This window comes from Meleagris gallopavo, chromosome 8 (assembly GCF_000146605.3).
Source record: "Meleagris gallopavo isolate NT-WF06-2002-E0010 breed Aviagen turkey brand Nicholas breeding stock chromosome 8, Turkey_5.1, whole genome shotgun sequence".
In the NCBI taxonomy this organism is placed as follows: Eukaryota; Metazoa; Chordata; class Aves; order Galliformes; family Phasianidae; genus Meleagris; species Meleagris gallopavo.
Window position 1 is genome coordinate 29,369,080 of NC_015018.2, and position 20,101 is coordinate 29,389,180.

A 20,101-nucleotide genomic window follows, 5' to 3' on the forward strand; every position below is an offset into this window, starting at 1 on the left:
AAAAAAGTAGTAAAAAAAATCAATGGTACATTTATAACTGCTCTGTTAAAGGTAAATGTATGTTCATATGGTGCCACAGAGAAAATAAAAAGGAAGTGATATGTGTAATTTACAGGACTTTGTTTTTCCAGCAATTGCAACAACTAATGCAATCCTTCAGTTACTCGTTTTATCTTATGTACAGACAAAAACACGAGTGTCAGAGTGGATGCGTGGTTTGTACCATAAGAGGTTAATGGAGAGACAGAGATGTTGTTGCTCTTGCTTTTCCAAGAGGAATTTGATGTTGTGAGGTGGAAAGGGATGGGTGTTGGCATTACCTGTCCACAGAGATGATGGTTTTGGTATAGGAGGCAGGCACATATCAGAGCCTGGAAACAGCATGCCTGAGGGGTGTAAATGGTGAGGTAAAATTCTCTTCATCGGGATGCTCCAGAAACATCATCTTGTTTTTTCTGTAGAGGTTTAACACCAGTAGAGTGTTCGTAGAACCATACAATGGTTTGGGTTGGAAGAGACCTTTAAGATTGTCCAATTTCAACCCCTTGCTATAGGCAGGGATTTCTTCCTCTAGACCAGGTTGCTCACAGCTCCATCCAGCCTGGCTTTGAATGCTTCCAGGGAGAGGGCAACCTGTTCCAGTCTCACCACCCTCACAGTAAAGAATTTATTTCTAGTCTAAATCCACCCTCTTCCAGTTTAAAACCATTTCCCCTTATCCCGTTGCTACATGCCCTTATAAAAAAAATCCCTCCCCAACTTTCCTGTAGGTCCCCTTCATAAAAGGCCACCAAGTTTGTCAACCATGCTGGTTGCCACCAATCACCTCATCTTTATTTTCCACGTGCCTAGAGTGTTATTTATTTAAAAGCAATGTTTGTTGCTTAAATGTAGTGCAAACAGAAATGTTATTTACTGGGAGAATTAGAGAATTCTCCTACAAGCTCATGTAATTCAAGTAGGCTTTTAGCAGAGTCAGATCAGTGTTTTGAAAGAAACTTTGCTTAAAAGGTCAAATTTTACTTCTTATCTTAATGCAATATTTAGAAATTCTGTATTGTGATAGCAGCAGGCTCAGTGCTCATGAACATACAGTGAGCAGCACTCATCTCCACAGCACACTGTGGAAAGAGATCTTTATCAAATGGAATAACCATTCTTATTTTTTTTCTAGTTTTGCAACCAGAAATGAAGTAGCACTGAAAATTTTATGTTTACTCCATTTCCTCACAGTTGAGGAAATGGAAATGGGGAAAACAGGTGCATCTTCATTACTTTAAAACTTATTGGTGAAGTATAATATTGAAGGGACCACTGTGACCACTTGTTCATATTTCTTTGCATAACTGGGATTCCTGCTTAATTTATTTTGGTGAGCAGAGAATTCATTTTCAAAGCACTCTTGCCCCTCTGCAGATCTTTGCTCACTTGTTTTCTGGTCCCCTGAGTTGGTGATAAGGTTTTGTATCATTCAGCAGAAAGGAAAAAAATCAATATACAAAGAGAATATAAAAATCTAACGTGAAGTTTCAAATGGCTGGTTTCTGCAGTAGAATTAAGGTAATCCTCTCAGCTGGGGCGTACTGACATTAGGATAAATTAACTTCTTGCATCTACCTATGCAGTTTGCAAATTTAGCAGCTACTTTAACTGTGTAATTCTGTGATCAGTAGCACATCTGGAACAGTATTTATGTGTGTTTTTAGAATCATGTACTGATTAACTAACAATTTCTGCCTCTGCCTGGCAGTTTGTGTTGATCCTGTTACTTCGCTTTCTTCTCCCATTAAGTTAACAAGAGATGTCCACCAATGGCACTTTCACTCTGGACAACTCTAGAGCTACTTTCAGACTCTTAAAGAAGCTTGGTAGTTTTGTTTTAAAGCTGTTGTGAGAGCATTCCTCTTCTGCTCCAACCTGCCAGGCTGCCTTGAGATGTACCCATGTTTAGAGGCATATAGCATAGCAGGATTTCTCAAAAGGTTTTAAAATGCTGGCATTTCTTGGTAAAGGCTGATGTAGTTCAGCCTCTCAACTATCACAGTCCCCTTATCTTAATCAGGGTAATTTCCCCAGAGGAAAGCTCAAGGCACTTTTCAAGTGTAGAACAACCGTGAAGCTTACTCCTTAAATATTAGCATGCAGGTTGAGGTGTATGTAGAGGAAGGTGTAATTCTATGCATTTACAATGCATTTTATGTATTTACTATGTTAGCAAATCAGGATTTTCAGGTGCAATTTCTGTTCTTTGACGTTGTGGATTTGATTCCTCATCAGTAGTGCTTTTCATGACTCTTCAAGGCCCTCCTTTCCAGAAGTTGCTACTTCCAAGTCTTGGACACCTGTATTTTTCTCTCTCCTAGATTTTTCTGCCTTTGCTGTGTTGTATGTTGTACTTTCCAGTCTTACCTCCATCTCTCTTGGCCTTTGCCCTTAAAAGTTTCACCTTTGCTCTTGTCCCAGCAGTCTAACCTGTCCTTTGAGCTGCTCTTCAAGTGTTTGCTCTTCCTGTGTTTTGTTGAAGTCTGGTGATTTTCAACAGAGCCCTTAATCCAGGGACTTTACTGAAAATTGCTAGAGCATGTCACAGTGAGAAGGGAAGGTAGAGGCAGAAATAAAAGGAAGAAGGAACAAGCTGAAATCTGTGGAGCAATTGATGTTAGTCAGTGCTAATGCACCAAGAAATTCTCTGGTGTCGTTGACAAAGTTATCATCTTGAAGCAGGATTATGTGCTCTCTGTAGCCATACAGGAAGCCACAGCATTCTTACCCTGGCAGTAAGATGTACAAACCACAACGTGTTTGGAGTTTGCTGGTGGATGCCAGTCTATAAATGAGTAAATGTTTTTTTCTGCTGCTCCTTCGTAAAATGAAAGCATTGGTCCTGTCGAGGAAAAAAAATAGGTAAATGCACACTCCTCACCTGTTTCCTCTCCTTCATCCTTCCCACCTCTTAAGCCCACAGGAAAAGGCTTTTACTGTTTTACTGGAGGCCACAGCACAAGATACTCGAAATGCCCCAGTAAGTGGGGTGTCTTACACCTCTTGAATGCTATGCTAGCAATAGAGAAATATTGTTTTAATACTATATTTAAAATTTTAAGCTTTCTGATGGTTAATTAATGCTATCTGAAATATAACCAGTGCTGGGAATGTCCCTCATGCCACACAACGTTGCATGATAATATGCTTCTCCTAGACTGTTTCATTTCTACTGGCCGTTAACTCAGCATGAGCTAAGAAATATCCTAAGATTCTCCTTTGCTGCTATTGAAGATCCTCAAAAACTAAATTGAATGCTGCAGTTCTCCCTCTGCAACAAGCAATCTGGACTTGAGAAGTAAATTAAATTGCTCCTTTTTCCCTAAGATCTCCTCCTGAATTCTCAAAGTCCTTCGCATAAAAATTTGCAGCTCATGTCTACATCTTAGTTTAGGCCGTACACATTTTTCTTATTCCTTTAGTATAAAAACCATTTTCCTCCCACTCTCGCAAACCTCTCTCTCTGGTACACTCTGCAGATAAATTGTTTCTTGTGTTAATGAGTTGTGTATTGTACAAATCCTGTGTAGTAGCTCCCAGTACGGCTCATTCCTCCAGAAGACCTGCCATGTCCTGGGCAAACCTGGGAAAACTTCCAATGCAGGAAATCTGTCAGGCAGCAGATGGGGAGTTATTGACCTTCAAGAGTATAGGTTTCATTTATCAGAATCCTTTGCCACAGCCGTGCAACCCTCACCTGAATAAATCTGCTCCATACCAAACAGAACATTTTCAGACTATTTCACAGGGTATTTTAAATATACAGTTCCAACTGCTGCTACGGCGTAGAAAGAATTCCTGGATTTAGTTTTATTTTCAGCAACATTGCAGGTGTTGTAGTCCAGCTGCACAAACAGTGGAGAGAAAAGCCAAGTGTTTAATTGACTCGTGGACCTCTGGAGTTCAGGGCAGTTGACGTTTTACAAATTGAGTCTTATAACACAACTCCTTGCCGTTCCTTTGGAGGATTGAGCCGGACAATTGGATTTCAGAATAGAGATGCTGGAGCAGAGTGGGGTTTTTAAGAGACGGGAGCAACAAAAAGTGAGTCCTGTTCATGCAGGCAGATTCCTTGGCTGGAGAGGTGCCAGATACTGGCACAAGCTGAAGCAGTCTTTTCTCATAGTTGGGCAGTTTTATCATGCATCTGCTGTGGAATAGAGAGAAAGAATGGTTTTGCTTCTTTGCTGTACTTGGAAGTGTTACATTAAAAATAATGTGACAGAATACGAGTATTGTAACTGGTGAACTAACTTCTGAAGAATGTTTAGAGTAATTCCAGTAATTGAAGTCAGAAACAAATGTTCATAATGCTTGTTTTTTTTTTCCTTTTCATCTTCATTTATGCATTAGGAAATGATATTAAAATGGAAGAATGCTAGTATTGTGTGGTTACTGCTTGTATATTAAAGGTAAACTAAATCTATATATTTAATCTGAGAATTCATTCTTCAGGCTCTCTGACCAGTAGCATTTATGAAGTTCATTTCTGATGTTCATATTCCCTAACTCAAAAGGGTTTGGGTGGGCTGGAGGAAGTGCCTCCTGGTAAGTGCCATAGAAGCACAGCCCCTGTTCTGGAGAAATTATGGACTTGATTGACAGGGAAGGGAAAATAAATAGGCCAGATGCAATTAATTTGCACTGCATGGCATGCATTGTCAGTATCCACGTCCCAGGTGGGCTTTGGATGTGTGCTGCTTGGTCAGGATTCAATAGAAGAACTGAATGAGGCTGTTTACAGCGTTGATGCAAGTCTAAAACTATTTAGATTTCTACTTACTTCAAATCTCGTTCGGCTACAAAGCTGTTAGCCTGAGGTCATCTATATGTGTATTTTCAAGATGGAAAATATGGTAGAAGTGCTTCAGCTTTGGTGAGTGAGTGGTTAAATGTGGGGCATGCAGAGAGCGGAGGCAAGGAGAATAACAGTAACACCATTTTCTGTGAAATAAAAATGTGCAGAAGTAGTTCTGGATGACTGAAGTTAAGAAGATGACAGCAGTCAAAGTGAAGAAAGGTTAAATGGTTTTGAAAGGTTTCACCTGCTGACTTATTGAGCAGCCAAACGTTAGTTTAGTTTCTATAAATTGGTAGTGTGTTGCTCCTCTGAGCCAAAATTAAGACAGCTTAGTATGTGAGAACATGCTTCATGTCTGTAAATACGCCTTTCCTATTTAGCCAAGGGTAATTCTTGTCTAGAGATCTGTATCATCTTCTAGATTAGGTTAAACACTGTGAGCCTTCCATTTGCAAAAACTGTGTTGCAGGGTGTAGAAACTGCCTTCTGATTTCTTGCAGACATGGGTGCCTCATTATGGTGATTGTAATTAGTGTTCCAATGTGGTTTTGATCTTCAAGGCACTTGACAAGCATTAGTAACTCATGCTCATTCCAGCCCTCTCTCTTAGATAAATAATACAGTGGAACTTGTCGTAGAAATGAGAAAAATCAGAGAAGGGATTAAATATTGTGTGAACTGCCAGAAGTCAATCACCACTCAGTCCCTACTTGCCCAAGGATCCTGTTCCCTCCTAGGAGCAAGGGATTTTTTTTCTCTAGGATTCAGAAGCTCCTTTTCCTTTGCTCAGATGTAGCAGCGACTGCTTCTGATGTTTCTGGCCTATATTTCTATATTTCTGCCTTACTTTGAGAGCCTGCCATCTTCCATAATTATTTTTCCTGCTAGCACCTACAGCATCCTTTTGATGCTCTCCTTGGATATTGTGTTGAGGGATATGGCTTAGTGAGAACTATTGGTGATAGGTGGATGGTTGGACTGGATGATCTTGTAGGTCTTTTCCAACCTCGGTGTTTCTGTGATTCTGTGATTCTCCTCTAACATCAGCAGCACCTCTTCAGATTGCTTCTTTCCAACCCTTCCCTCCGTTAATCTTGGGCAGTTTTTCAGTCCAGCTCTGGGTTTGCAGGATGGGAGCCCTCCTTCAGAGAATTGACTTTTCTGGGGATGAGCAGGGAGGAAGAGCAAACTGGTGGCTCCTGCTTCAAGTCCTGCTTCTGTGGCATTGTTGTGGTGGAAGATTTGCTGAATATTCAGCCTTCCTGGTCTCCTAATTGCCACTTCCTAGGAAAAAAATGAAAAATGATGGATCACTGGGAGGTTGGATGCTCTGACTGAAACTCTTCTTCCCTGTAGGGCTGATGTCTTTTTTGGAACAAAAATATGTTCTGCCCTTTTGTTCAGTCCTCTTCCATCCTGCTGCACTGTAGAGTTGCAGCCATCTCTATATTTCACTGGGGCAAGCAAGGAACATGAGGAGAATTAGGTGGCGTGGACAGGAGATGTAAATTAAGATGAAGGGTAATATGAGACAAATTGATTTATAACTCGTTCCAACTCTGATTTTCTTAATAAAGTGAGGTCAGCATGGCCAGCCAAATTTCTGCAGCAGAAACAAATCATCAGGTTTGATCCTAGGTCTCCTGGTGTGCTAATTTAAGCATCTTTCTGGGTTTGAGTGGTTCTTTACATTTAAAGTAGGGAAAAATGAAAAATACACACTTAAAAGCATGTTTGGTGCTCTACTCGTTAAGATTGTTGGCTTCTGAAGAGCCGAAGGATATTATTAAATTACTTTGGGTCAGTTGAGACAGCTGCTGAATTTCATGGTTGAAGAAGAAGAGAAGGAAAAGAACCAATGGAAGTGTAATATTTGTCCAAAGCATTATCTGCAAGATGCTCATCCAGTTTAATATAGATTATAGACACTGGAGGAGGAGAGAGGTGATGATGAACTATAGTCAATTAACAGCATTTTTCAGCAGGCTTGGGTTCTGGGTGGCTCTGTGGCCAAGCCATGTTTACACATTGCTGGTATCTGGTTGGGCTGGCAACAATCATTTCATTTCTGAAGTAATGCAATCATTGTACTTGATTTGCGTTAGAGACATATGGGTAATGCTGTCACAGCTATATGGCACATCTGATGCACAGTGTTTTCAAGCATGTGACACAGTGCCTTTTGTTGTGTTTTATAAAGATTTATTTTATTCCAGTGTCGTTGTTTAACCAAGGTATGTAATTTGGTTTTGTTGTTGGTTTGTGTTTTGTTGTTTGTTTTTTTTTTCCAACAGATGTGGGAGGAGGCCATTGCCTTGGGTAAGGAACTTGCAGAACAGTATGAAAATGAAATGTTTGATTACGAGCAACTCAGTGAACTGCTGGTAAGTTTCGCAACAGTTTTTTTCAGAATACAATTCTTAAGGTTTTAAAATGATATTGAGAATCTTTCTTGTGAGGGTCAAATACCAAAATAAATGCCTGCTTTGGCTTTTTTTGGATAAACATTGAATAACTGGCTACTAATGGCTACTAATTAGCCGAAAGAAAAATGTTGCCATCGAGTTAAGCTGATGTATTTGGAATATAAAAGGAAATTTGGAATTTAAATATAAATGGGAACAGGAAAAAATCGCCTTTCTCGTTCAAGTGTCTTTCCATATTCACGTTCCTTTTTTTAGGTATGAATAATCCCCAAGCATTCATGTCTGGAGTCAGTTATTTTTGCCCCGACACTACCCATTCATTATGCCTGCACCATTTTTCTCTTGCTCTTCTCCAGCAAGATAAATGGCAGCTGTCACTTTCCCTCCCAACTTCAGCCATGCTCACAGGAGTCGCTACTTCTTTCCAGTTACGTTCAGAAAATTCTTGACTGTCAGATTTTTGATACGTTTTTCCTTTGCACCCAATTTTTGTTTTTATTTTTTTAATTGTTTCAGCTTTATCCCATCCCATCCTACCTGGTCATTTATAGACTGCCATTTGTGCCCTGTTTCTCAGCACTGACACCAGTGCTCAGTTTGAGACTGGCTGGGAGCCATCTCCCAGGAGCACTTCTTGGGGAGGAAAGAGTAAAGCCAAGTGCTGCTCTGCTCAGTTCTACAATTTCTTCAGTCCTTCACCAGTTCTTCTCTTTTGTGTAGTCCATCATTCTGTCCTCCAGCTCTCCATGGCTGATTTTTTTTAATCCTTTTTGCACAATCCTCTTTCTGTAGCTTTTTAACTATTTTTAGTGCCAAGCTAAGTGTATTCATCTGCCTAACTGATCTGGAGCGTGGTTTTATGTTGCTTTTCAAGTTGTAGAAAATTAAAACAGAAAGCATTTTTAAGGTGTTTTGAGAGGCAAGAAGAGTTTTCCTCAGCCCACTGCTGACAGTGGGGCTGTATCCAATAGAGAATATTCTGCATTTCAATATGAAAGGAATCTGGTGGAGATTGCTCCTGAGCTTGAAATGGCTCTCTTGTGTCAGGTATGATCATTCATCAGTAGATAACTGCTCTGAGTCCCTCGTTTTTAATTTTCTGTCTCTTTCCTTTATGCTTGCACATGGGAACGTGATCAGCTTTTGTCACGAAGGCAGCCATACTTTATCATGCTTCATCCATTTTTTGCAGTTTGAATTTGCACTTTGTACGGCTTAGCTGATGGTCAAAAATACTGCTAGGTGTTTTTTAGCATTTCTCTTCCAGAGTAAATATGTCACTGATTACATAAAGGGATGTAATTATAAGAGAGAAAGTGGTAGAAACTGATTATGGTTCATCTGCATATGGAAATGACGTTTCCCCCTCGTGTAATAAGGAAAATCCAGAACTACTCACTGCAAATTTATCTGCTATTTGTTTATCAGACAGGAGAAACTGTAGGGAGCATCACAAAGATTAACAAAGTCGTACATTAGGCATTCATCCCTGGTTAGGCAAGGATGAAAACTCAAGCTCTAGTATGATTCAGGTCTTGCATATCCCATAGGCTTTTCTTATTGGTGCTGGTGAATAACAGTGAGCCAGTCTTAGGTGGATGTTCCAAAATAAAAATTAATAAGTTTTTGTTTCTTTTTGTTATCCCTATTGTCTCTTTTGTTTGAGCAATATGAGATATTAGGCTCTAAGACAACTCACAAATGACAAAATAGTTTTGCTACAGCTGAACTGAGAAGTGTATGGCAGATCTGGGTCTTTGTAGTCATCTTGCTATTTGCTGTTATCTGTCAGATGGGATCAGTAATAAACCTCTCCGAAAATCAGAATTTGTTCTCTTACGAAAAGTAATAGACTAAAAATAAGTTAATGAACAGATCGTCCAAGGCAGCACATTTGTTATTATTTCATCATTTGAGATAAAGAAGGATTCCACTTTGAAAACAGATGGTGCCTGACGTGCGTGTGTTTATTCCAAAAGTTATTTTTTCTGCAATTCTCAACTGCGTGCTTTCCAGTGCAAATAAACAGTTGTAAATATGGAAGAGAAGGAGTGGGAAAAGGTAATGAAATGCAAGAGCAGAAAAGCCAGAAGTCAGCATCATTGAGAGCCAGCTTTAGCAGCGTGCATTTCTCCATTCCAGTGTTGCAGCCATGAATTCAAGTTGCTGTGCAGATTCATGGCCTTCATCAAAATTTCATTATCAGAACTGGGATAGTGAGGTTCACCAAGATGAGCTTGAAAACACTGGATACAGAGTTTTGTATCTCAAAATATTACTCTGTATCTGTTAAAAAAAAGTGAAGAAAAGGGCAAGTGAGATTCGTCTTCAATTTAGAGCTACAAATAAGAGATATACAGGCAATCTGCTTCAAGTTTATGTCATTAAAGTCTCTCGTGTTTATTTTCCAGAGAAAACAAGCACAGTTCTATGAAAACATCGTGAAAGTGATAAGACCAAAACCAGATTATTTTGCTGTTGGATACTATGGCCAGGGATTTCCGACTTTCATAAGGGTAAGTGTTGCACCTTCATCCACAGGCAGTAGTCTGATCTGACCATGTGCTGAAAGTGCACTGCTGTCAGTGTGTTGTTTACTATCTGCCCAACCTCGGTGGTTGTTTCCTAGGAATACAAAACAATCATCTGCTTTTCATTTCCTATTTCCAATATGGAATAGTTGCATTTTAGTAGACAAACTTTTTCTTCCAAAATACCCAATACTTTATACTTCTCAAGTGTTCATATCACTAGAAATGTAGATATATTTACCCTATCTGTAAATCAGGATAGGAATCAGCATCATCAGAAGCAGAGAAATGTTTGAACCCAAATGTATGTGATTGTGTTTTCATGTGAGTTCCCTTTACAGCACAGCCTTGGAAATGAATATCAAAAATGTGTATGATACCTTAAATACAATCTCATGAATTTTCACAATCTTTGCCAGTTTAAAGCATGTGTCACTTAGCTGATGATGGTAAAGCAAGTCTAATAACATTTCATGTTTTTTTTTCTACTGACACCAGAATTGCTACGATGTTGAACTGGTGGTTGAATAAGGATGGGGAGTTAACACCTCTGAATTTCATCTCTGTAGTGAGTCTCTGGACTGGCATTTTTCAGTCTGTGACATGGAAATAATACATTGTCTATTTATCCACTGTTCTGCTCACATCTTTCTTTAAAAATGAGGATTTGGGGCTTGGAAAGAGTCTCTCTCCAAAGCCCTGTGAAAGAGTTCCAGTAGGTTAAGACCTTTGAAGAAGCAGAAGATTTCTTATGTTCCAGGATAGACTCAGAGAGATATTGTCTTAGGCCAGGGCTAGCAGCAGGTTTCCTGTATAAGAGAGGAGTTCCTGGTTGTGGCCATGATGGCTCCAGGTTAACTCACTCCAATGATGGAAGTTCTTGATCATCTCACGAAGCTGAAAATGCCTGTGGCTTTTCATATGCCCAGAGTACTTTACCACTAATAGACGCTGTGAAGTGCAGCAAATTCTCAGCTGAGCTCCCAGGTGAAGCCGTATTGTGCAGCACCCATTGTGTACAGACTGTCAGACAAAAAAGCTGGGTGCTGAGCTCAATTGGTAGCCCACTGCCTGGTCTCCAAACCACTGTTGGACAGCCCTTACCAAAGGGACTCTGAGGCCCAGGGAAGTGGCAGGGTCAGCAGCTCCCAGAGCTGCCCTGCAGCGTATGAAGTGCAGTTCTGCAAACTGACACAACCATATGTCAGGAACAGATGCAAATACATGATGCTGTGCAAACTGATGTGGGCTTGGGGTCAAAAGGCTGATGCTAAAGAGATGTGATGTGAAAAAAAAACAAGAATGGTTGTGGTGCTGGAACTGCATGTAATGTACATATAATGTATTTTATCAAGTGTCAGACAAGAAAAATATGATCTGTTAAGCAAGAAAAACATTAATAAGAATTTTTTTGAATGTTTGTTAATGATCTCTTAGGTTTTACCATGCAAGGAGCATTTGTTCCCTTATAATATTCCTCTAGGGAAGCCTTGCATTAACAGGAATCTCCGAAGTGATGAATGCACACTGGATAACTTTGCAAAAGAACTCATTGCCACCAGTGAAATTCTGTGTCCTGTGCAGTTGATCACAGCGATGCATGATCACTGGTAGCACCCACAGTCTTCTTAATGGTCATTTACTACTAAAATGGCATTCTTTTGTCTCTGTGCTTTCCTCTGCCATTCTTGCTTGCTGACATTAATACCCTTTACTAAATGTACTAAAAGCCTAGTTCAGTTACCTACTTCCATTCCACCATTAACTATGGTAGGTGGATGAGAAGGATGACAGAGGGAGGTCTTGGATTTGATGGACATTATTTGCCTTAATAAGTTTTCAGGGTGCATCTATTGTATAGCTGCTTGAAATCATGCGTTTGGGTCCCACTGAATTCATTGTACATAAACCTAAAGATAAGCCTGAATACCAATAATCTGAATACCAAGACAGAGTTATGGAGAGACACCTGTGCTTTCTTGAGTTGATGTAAAATATAAATGTAAAATCTATTGATTATACCCCAGTGTTAAAGTGTCTCTCTGACCATCATTGGAGTCAACACTGCTGAGATCCCAGTTCATTACTGGTATGAGGACTTCACCTCTCTCTTTGTTTCCAGAACAAAGTCTTCATTTACCGGGGAAAAGAGTACGAGCGGCGCGAGGACTTCGAAGCGAGGTTGTTAACTCAGTTTCCCAATGCAGAGAAAATGAAGACAACGTCTCCACCGGGTGACGAGATCAAAAACTCCTCTGGCCAGTGTATCCTTGGATTGCAGGGCAGCTCCTGCAGAAAGGTGTTTGTGGGCAGCAGGCTGCTGCACTTCTGCCTTCATTGGTGCACCATGTTAATCTTGTTCTTTCACCGTTGAAAGTTCTTGTTGAACTACCTGTGCTGCAGAGTGGAGATTGTCTTTTCAGTTCTTAACCCGTGCTTTCAGATATCCAGTGCTTTACTGTGAAGCCAAAGCTTGATTTGCCACCCAAATTCCACAAGCCGGTGTCAGAACAAATCGTGAGGTGAGTTTTGATGGTTTTGCCAAGTTAATCAGTCTTCTTTCCAGCACTAAGACCTGTTTTCAAGCACTGGAATAGGCTCCCGAGGGAGGTGGTCGAGTCACCATCCCGGGGTGTGTTTAAAAACCACTTAGATGTGGTGCTCAGGGATGTGATTTAGCAGAGGGTTGTTAGGGTAATATGCTTAGTTTGCAGTTGGACTTGATGATCTTTGAGATCTTTTCCAACCCGAGCAATTCTATGATTCTTCTGGTAGTATTTTGAACATATACAGAGCCAAGGAGTGTAGGGATACAAGCACATTTCATTGATATTCTTCATATGAGTTCAGATTCTGTCAAACTCATGGGATAATAGTGATACTGTAAATATTTGATAGTTACACATAAGCTTTTTTCTACTAGTGTTAAGCAGCAAATCCTAAACAGACAACAACTGATTTTGATTGTGCTCTTCCCCTTTTTCAGCTTCTATAGAGTGAATGAAGTCCAGCGGTTTGAGTACTCACGGCCCGTTCGAAAGGGAGAGAAAAACCCAGACAATGAATTTGCGGTAAAAGAAAAACCTAATTTGAGCATTTTGCTCGTTTATTCCCCTGCATTTTGATAATCTGAAGTATTTGCTATGGTTTCTTTACTTAAACATATATTGAGAGCTCAAATTTGATTATTTTTCATAGAAGTTCAATTCTTAAAAAGCATCTTGTTTTATATCAGTAGAAAAAAATAGACAACGTTGTATTTAGTTTGTTACAAAGACAGGTTGAGGGAGCTGGGCTTGTTCAGCCTGGAGAAAAGAAGGCTGTGGGGTGACCTCCTTACAGCCATCCAGTACCTAAAGGGAGCCTACAGACAGGAGGGGAGTCGACTCTTTGAAAGGGGAGATAACTGCAGGATGAGGGGAAATGGTTTTCAGTTGAGGGAGGGAAGATTTAGGTTGGATGTCAAGGGGTAATTCTTTACAGAGAGAGTGGTGAGGTGCTGGAACAGCTGCCCAGAGAGGCTGTGGATGCCCTGTCCATCCCTGGAGGTGTTCAAGGCCAGGTTGGATGGGGCCCTGGGCAGCCTGGGCTGCTATGAAATGTGGAGGTTGGTGGCCCTGCATGAGGCAGGGGGTTGGGGCTTGATGGTCCTTGAGGTCCCTTCCAACCCTGGCCATTCTGTGATTCTGTGATATATGATTGTTAAAAACTAGCTTGAGACAGAAATTTAACACTGTTGCAGCTGAAAAAATAGCTATCTCTTGCCAAAGTGTTCTGTGCTATGAAAATCCTTCTGGGGCATCTTCTGAAAACAATTTTTTTGCAGCAATGCAATTTTTTTTTTTTTACAAAACCATATGTTTCAGCTAATGGTCAATAAAACTCCCTTTGAGCACAGCTTGTATTCATCACAATGTTTAGAACAGGGTACATCAATTTGATTGTCCTTTTTTATAGCCACCAATTTATTCACAGTACCAATAGGTGCAGTTAGTAGTAAAGTAGTAGTAGCAGTATTTAAGAAATGATGCATTAACTTATTGTTTTAAGGAAATAACTTGGTTCTCTGTAAGTTACAGTCTCTAACATAATCCTTTTGCTTATAAATGCCAAGCACTTGGTTTCCTACAAACTGAGCATTCATTGAGAGACTCCTTCAGTGTCCCTGGCCTCTTTCACTGGCTTTTCTATCAAAAATCATTAATTTGGTAATCTAAGTGGATTTAGCTGAGTAAGAAACCTTTTTATGAAACTGTGATGCCAGACCACAGTTCCACTGTTCACAATAGAGTATACATAAAAAATCAAATATATCTAACTCGCTTTGAAAGCTCTTCTGTTAATGGAAGATGGAGTAAATAATTCAGATTTTTAAGAAGCCCCATAATAAATAAGAGAAACTGCCAATTATTCCAGTTGTAACAAATCAGATCAAGAGGTGTTTTGGTCAGCTCCAAGGTCAGGCCCAGGTGCCCAGGGCTTTACCCTGGCAGGTCTTGAAAGCCCCCAGGACAGGGAGGACACAGCCTCTGTGGGGATGCTGTCTCTCTGCTCCACTTTCCTCGCATCCAAGTGATGTGGTTTGGTGAAGGATGGTCCATGAAAGCCCTAGAAGGCATGCAGGAGAATGTCACTTTGGTCAGACATCTGTGTCTTCTAACACAACGTTCTCCTGTTGGTAAGAGAGCATTTTTTTTCTCTCCTGAAAGTATATCAGTGTCACTGTGCCAAAGCAGCCGCAGATTTAAATCATCACTATTCCATCATCTCCCCACACAGATTCCATCTGAAATTTCCCTCTGGCTTCGTAATGTCTGTCATATTGCAGGTCTTTTGCCTGATGATAATGTTTTAAGTCTTTCTTAAGATAACAGCTATCAATCCGATAGCGTGATGTGTACGTTTTCTTTGCAGAATATGTGGATTGAGAGAACCATCTATGTGACAGCATACAAATTACCAGGGATTCTGAGGTGGTTTGAAGTCAAATCAGTTTTCATGGTGAGTTCAGTTTGGTTTTATTGAGGTTATATAAGAGAATGGGGTTTTATACAGCCAGGGAGCATTTATATTTCTGTGAGACTGTGCTTCTGTGAACGAGCAATCAATGTGCCTGTATCTGATACCCTAAGACAAGGAGAGCCTGCTTGCAGAGGATGCTGATAATTGACTAGGGGTGACTAAAGTAATGATTTCCACTCGTGATACAAAGTCTGAACCTTCCGGACCTTTAGGGCAAGGTCTGAGAAAGTACTTGAAGTACTTCTATAAAGCATTTCCATCTTTCAGCAGGTGAGCCATTACAGCCTGTGGCTTAAGCCACGTGCCTCAAACGAAGAGGGAACCGAGGTGTTGCAGGTGAACCCTGCTACATAAAAATGAAACCAGTCTGAATTTTGGAAAAGGGAATTTTGGTGTTCTTACTGTGATTGATTCAAAATACGCCATGAATTGAATGCTTTGTGTGTGTCTGCATTACTTCTGTTCTTAGCATTTGCACTTAAAGATTGTTTTCATTTCATTTCTGTAGCTGGCTAAAATACACCCTAGCAACCTCACCAAGCAGCTCAAAAACAGGCATTCCTACCATTTAGACTGTTTAGATAAGACGTATCCATTAAGTGCCTTAAATATTAAATTATTCTTATGCAGCTGTAATTTTTAAGTAGCAATAAAAGCATTGTTGCTGCAGTTTTTAATTCTCTCTTGTGAGGCTTATTTTTAAAGGAAAAGAACAATTTGCATATGATTAATTAAAACCTTTTTCATTGCTCCATTGAGGATATGTTGGACAGTTGTATTTAGATGATCAGAAGTAAAGCAGAAAATTACTATGGTATCTATAGTAACAGAATATGAATGTGATGTTTGACAGTCATCTGAATAAAACGGGTTGAATTTTTAATAAATTTTGTATTTTCAGTATAATCCTGATAGGGAAGAGAGTGTTTATCTTTGTCCTTGGAAAAGGTGTTGTTTATAGAGGCTGGCAAATCTGATGGAAGTCACTTTTCCTTACAGGCTGGGAGCACAGCCTGATAGGCAAGCATTTTGTGCACATGCACCTTGAACACTGTGCTTGTCACAGGCATGCCCATAAACCCTTTTATAAGCTTTTTGTAAGCAAGGATCACATTAGTCACATAGTTGGAAAATGATACCAGAATGGGCCTTAATAATATGTGGGAAGACAGAAAGGGATGACTTTTGACCTAGCTCTGGCATAGCTACTACAAAATTGGTATTGACTTTCTTCAGGATTCCTGTCAGCTGAAATGCTAGAAGCACAACCACTGAATGCACATGCCTGTAATGCTACATTTGGGTTATGGATACGAATATTATTGATGTTTTACTAAGTGCAATGAATTAAAGTAGCTTTGCACATTTCATATTTTATTGATCAAACCAGAGAGGCTTTAAAGGAAGAGGTGAGATCGCATCAGTGCTAAGGGGGAGCTAAGTCGTTTATTAAAGGCAATTTGTTATGTTACACCAGCAGTGGAAACATGCAGAATTTCCATTAATCTATTTGTGGTTGTTTTTTGGTTTTTGTTTTTTTAATTACTTCTGAGAACTCGGTACCTAAACTGTTTTTGTTGGCTGCCAACGAGGAATTCATTGTATGCATTCATTGTTCTGTATCTGATTTGGTTTAGCTGGACACAAATAGTTGTAAGGGAAAAAACTGCTGAGGCAGCCACTGAGAGTTAGAAGCTGTACTTTGAATTATATGTAGTTAAAAAGCCCAAGCATTAATCTGTGTATTTTTATGTTTAACTTTTAAAGTGTTGCAACGTATATCATTTTGGTTTGCCATAAATAGATTGTGTAGCATACAGAGATAGCAAGCTACCTAGGATAAAGGTTACAGTTCACAAGTATATGTATTTTTTAATAAACAGCTCTCATGAAGGTCCAGTGCACAGAAGCACACAGAAGTGGGATGGGAGCTGCAGCTCTGCATTTGAAATGCAAAGGGGAGCAGGGGAAGAAGGGAGGCTGAGAAAGAAAGCCATGATTACTGATACAGAAAAGTTAAAAAAGATGTCAGTCAGCTCAATGAGTGCTAATTTCTGTAGATATTCGAGAGCTTTGAAAGCAATGGTTCATCAACAAATTATTTCCTCGTTATAAGCCCATTAATAAAAATGACAGAATCCTAAATTTAGCGTACGATGTTCACAGCAGTTCTTTCCAAATGAATGTGGTCTTCATTTTCCCCATCCAAATGTTGCTGATAGCAGCCTCAGCTCTGAGAGGTGGTCAGCTGTGTTATCTCAGCCCACTCTGGGCCATGGCTGTGGCAGAGGCACCCAGCTTGCTGCCCTTCCAGAACTATCCACCAGGCAGACCTCAAAAAATGCTAATTAAAACACCCTTGGTGTAATCACATGGCAGCTGTAAGAGTAACAACGAAAGAGATTTGATTATAAGTGCTTCTCAGAAACGTGGTTAGCAATTGATAGCCAGGTAGAAGTGCTTCTTTGTTTATGTAGCATTTATGTAAAGTAGGCTGTAATCAAATATACACTTGCATTTTCCTCGTAGGTCTCAATTAACCTTCCTTTTCTATTCCTACCACATGTATATAGTTTTTTAATGTGAGTAGGCTATGACTTAAGGCTTCCAGTAAGGACTATCTACATTGTGGGTTGCTGCTAATTAGTCATTTTTAGCTCATTCACAAAATTGGCCTATTTTGGCAACATTTTAAATATTTTAATACTTTTTCTTTCAGTATGAGCAGCTGTCGTTCTGAAAGATGCAGTGACCAATAAATAATAGTTGGAGATCAGTCAATTAAAATAAAGTTTTGCTCAGTATAAGAGCTAAATCACCCCATTAAGACATCTGAGGATCTGTCTTCATTGAAGTCTACACTATGTGAAAAAGAAAATTTCTTACTCATTATCTAAGTTAGGAGGAAGAAAATGAAACGCCGTGGAGAAAAGGCACCGTAGGTAGCACAGAAGCCATCTTTTCAACATGTTAAACTCCATTTCCTTGGATACGTACCAAAATAATCACTGCAAAAATACCTTCTTGATTTTTGAGCTTCTTAGGATTACATTTTCCATCAGAAAATCCACATTAAGTCATCATTCCTTTCTTACTGTTACATTAAGCTGGATTCTTTGTGCTGCTAAAACTCGCTGATCCATAATCTGTGATATTCTCCATAATCCTCTGCAAACCTCACATGATTCTTGTCAGAGCCTTTCTAAATGTTTTGCTCTGTTGTGCTTTGAGATGTAATCTGTACTACAGCAACGAAATGCATTTAACTTTTTCTACAGATATCATTTATCAGTTATCTCAGTATCTCCACAGAGAGTATCCTATGCAGTATATAGGCCCCAAACATGTAAGTGGGGATGTGGTTAGTAGGCATGGTTGGACTGGAGGATCTTAGTGGCCTTTTCCAACCTTAATGATGCTACGATTCTGTCAGTGTCTGAAGCCAGCCTGTTAATCATCTCTTAAAATATATTTCTGGGAGTGCTTCTGAATGCAATGGTTTGATATACAACCTGTTCCATGGCAGGTTAAAAACTCTGCTCCTTAATTAAAGCATCCTTTTGTTTTTATTTTAGGTTGAAATTAGTCCACTGGAAAATGCAATAGAAACCATGCAGCTAACAAACGATAAGATCAACAATATGATTCAACAGCATTTAAATGATCCAAATCTACCCATTAACCCTCTCTCTATGCTACTGAACGGCATTGTGGATCCTGCAGTCATGGGGGGTTTCACCAACTATGAGAAGGTAACATCAAACTGAACTGTCCTGCAGCAGTTCACCTCCTGAAAGCTCTGCACCTCATCTTTTAGTACTGTGTTTGTCTATAAACACACTTTGTGAGCATCCCCTAATAAATGCTTTGGAGAACATTGCTTAAAACTTACCTTTGTTACGATTTTCTGATATTTGTGGATGCATTTTTTGGCCTTTCTAAATTTGAAGTGAAGGATGATACACTTGGCTTCAGGAGTGCTTACATAGGGATGGGGCAGGCAATTGCTTGCTAGAATTACAAAGTGAGATTGATGGCATTTTCAGTGTGTCTTCTCTCGTGTGCTTGGACATCAGACCCGAAGCAGGAATTTCTGAGTGAACTTCAGTGACCAAATAACTGGCTGCAATTTTCTCCATTGCTTTCAGATGATTAAGGATTAATCAAGTGCTAGAGACTTTCTGAGCTACTTACCAGTTGCAAATATATCTAAATAATCTTAACTTCATGTTACAACGTTAGCTTTTAAAGTGAGAAGATATTAACAGTGGGAAACTGTGTAAACCCCATCTCTCTTACTCATGTTTTGAATATTAACCGTATTTTGCTGGCGTACACAGGCAGCACGTATTTTGTAACATACGTGGAGAAAATGTATGCTGATTGGCAGGTCATTGGCTTCATCCATTTCTGTCCTTCTCTAACTGTCAAGCATTTATTTCATCAACTAAAATTTCTTATGTCCTGGGAACTGCTAAGAAGCAGCTTCAGAGCTGTGCCGAGCAGAAGTCCTCTGTGGTGTTGCCCATGAGATTTGCTCTTGTCTACCATGTGCTCACCCACTGCTTTGCTGATTGTGAAAGACTGATGCATTAATCTTAAAACTTTAATAAATTATGCATGTTTTTCTAGTTTTTCCATTTGTATTTTTAGCTACTACTGCTCTTTTGCAGAACTTTTGGGTTGACTCATTTATCTTTGCTGCAGGTAATCTTTCCATGGCTGTAGATGTTGATTCATTTTCTGAGGAAAAAACCCTCATTTTTCTCTCTTGACTAGGCATTTTTTACTGAAAGATATATGCATGAGCACCCGGAAGATCATGACAAGATTGAAAAACTGAAGGACCTGATAGCTTGGCAGGTAAGGATTCCAAGTCCTGTTGGCCATCCGAAGGCAATTTAATGTCACTGTTGAGAAAATTCAGACATCAAACTGTTTACTCTGCTTCTTTGTCATGTAAAACAGACTTAGAGTTTGAGATGAAGTTCATCTTTTCAGATCTGACATCATTTGTCATTTGACAAACCCACAAGGATCAAATATGATCAACCTCTTTTTTTTCCCCTTTTTTTCTTACTTTTCTTTTTAACCGTAACACAGTGAAAATGTCTCATGTTGCTCAAGCAAGAAATATTTTGTAATAACGTCGGTTGCCATTATTAGCAATTAAGTTTTGCATTTTAACTTTCTGAGGCTGATTTTAAGAACATTTTCGCAGGCATTGAGGTTAAATGTTTAATACTGAATCCCTCCTCCTATGCACATCCTTTGTTGGA

At 39.6% G+C, this 20,101-nt stretch overlaps 1 protein-coding gene across 1 annotated transcript; it reads left to right on the top strand.

Annotated features, from left to right (window-relative positions):
• The first annotated feature begins 7,116 nt into the window (after window positions 1-7,116).
• Window positions 7,117-19,742, top strand: LOC100545373 (dedicator of cytokinesis protein 1-like). The gene is made up of 8 exons (XM_019617863.2): window positions 7,117-7,227; window positions 9,681-9,785; window positions 11,923-12,064; window positions 12,244-12,322; window positions 12,787-12,871; window positions 14,715-14,801; window positions 18,398-18,574; window positions 19,602-19,742. The coding sequence occupies exons 1-8, from the start codon at window positions 7,138-7,140 to the stop codon at window positions 19,725-19,727; spliced, it is 891 nt and encodes a 296-aa protein (XP_019473408.1). The 5' UTR covers window positions 7,117-7,137; the 3' UTR covers window positions 19,728-19,742.
• Window positions 19,743-20,101: the final 359 nt, after the last annotated feature.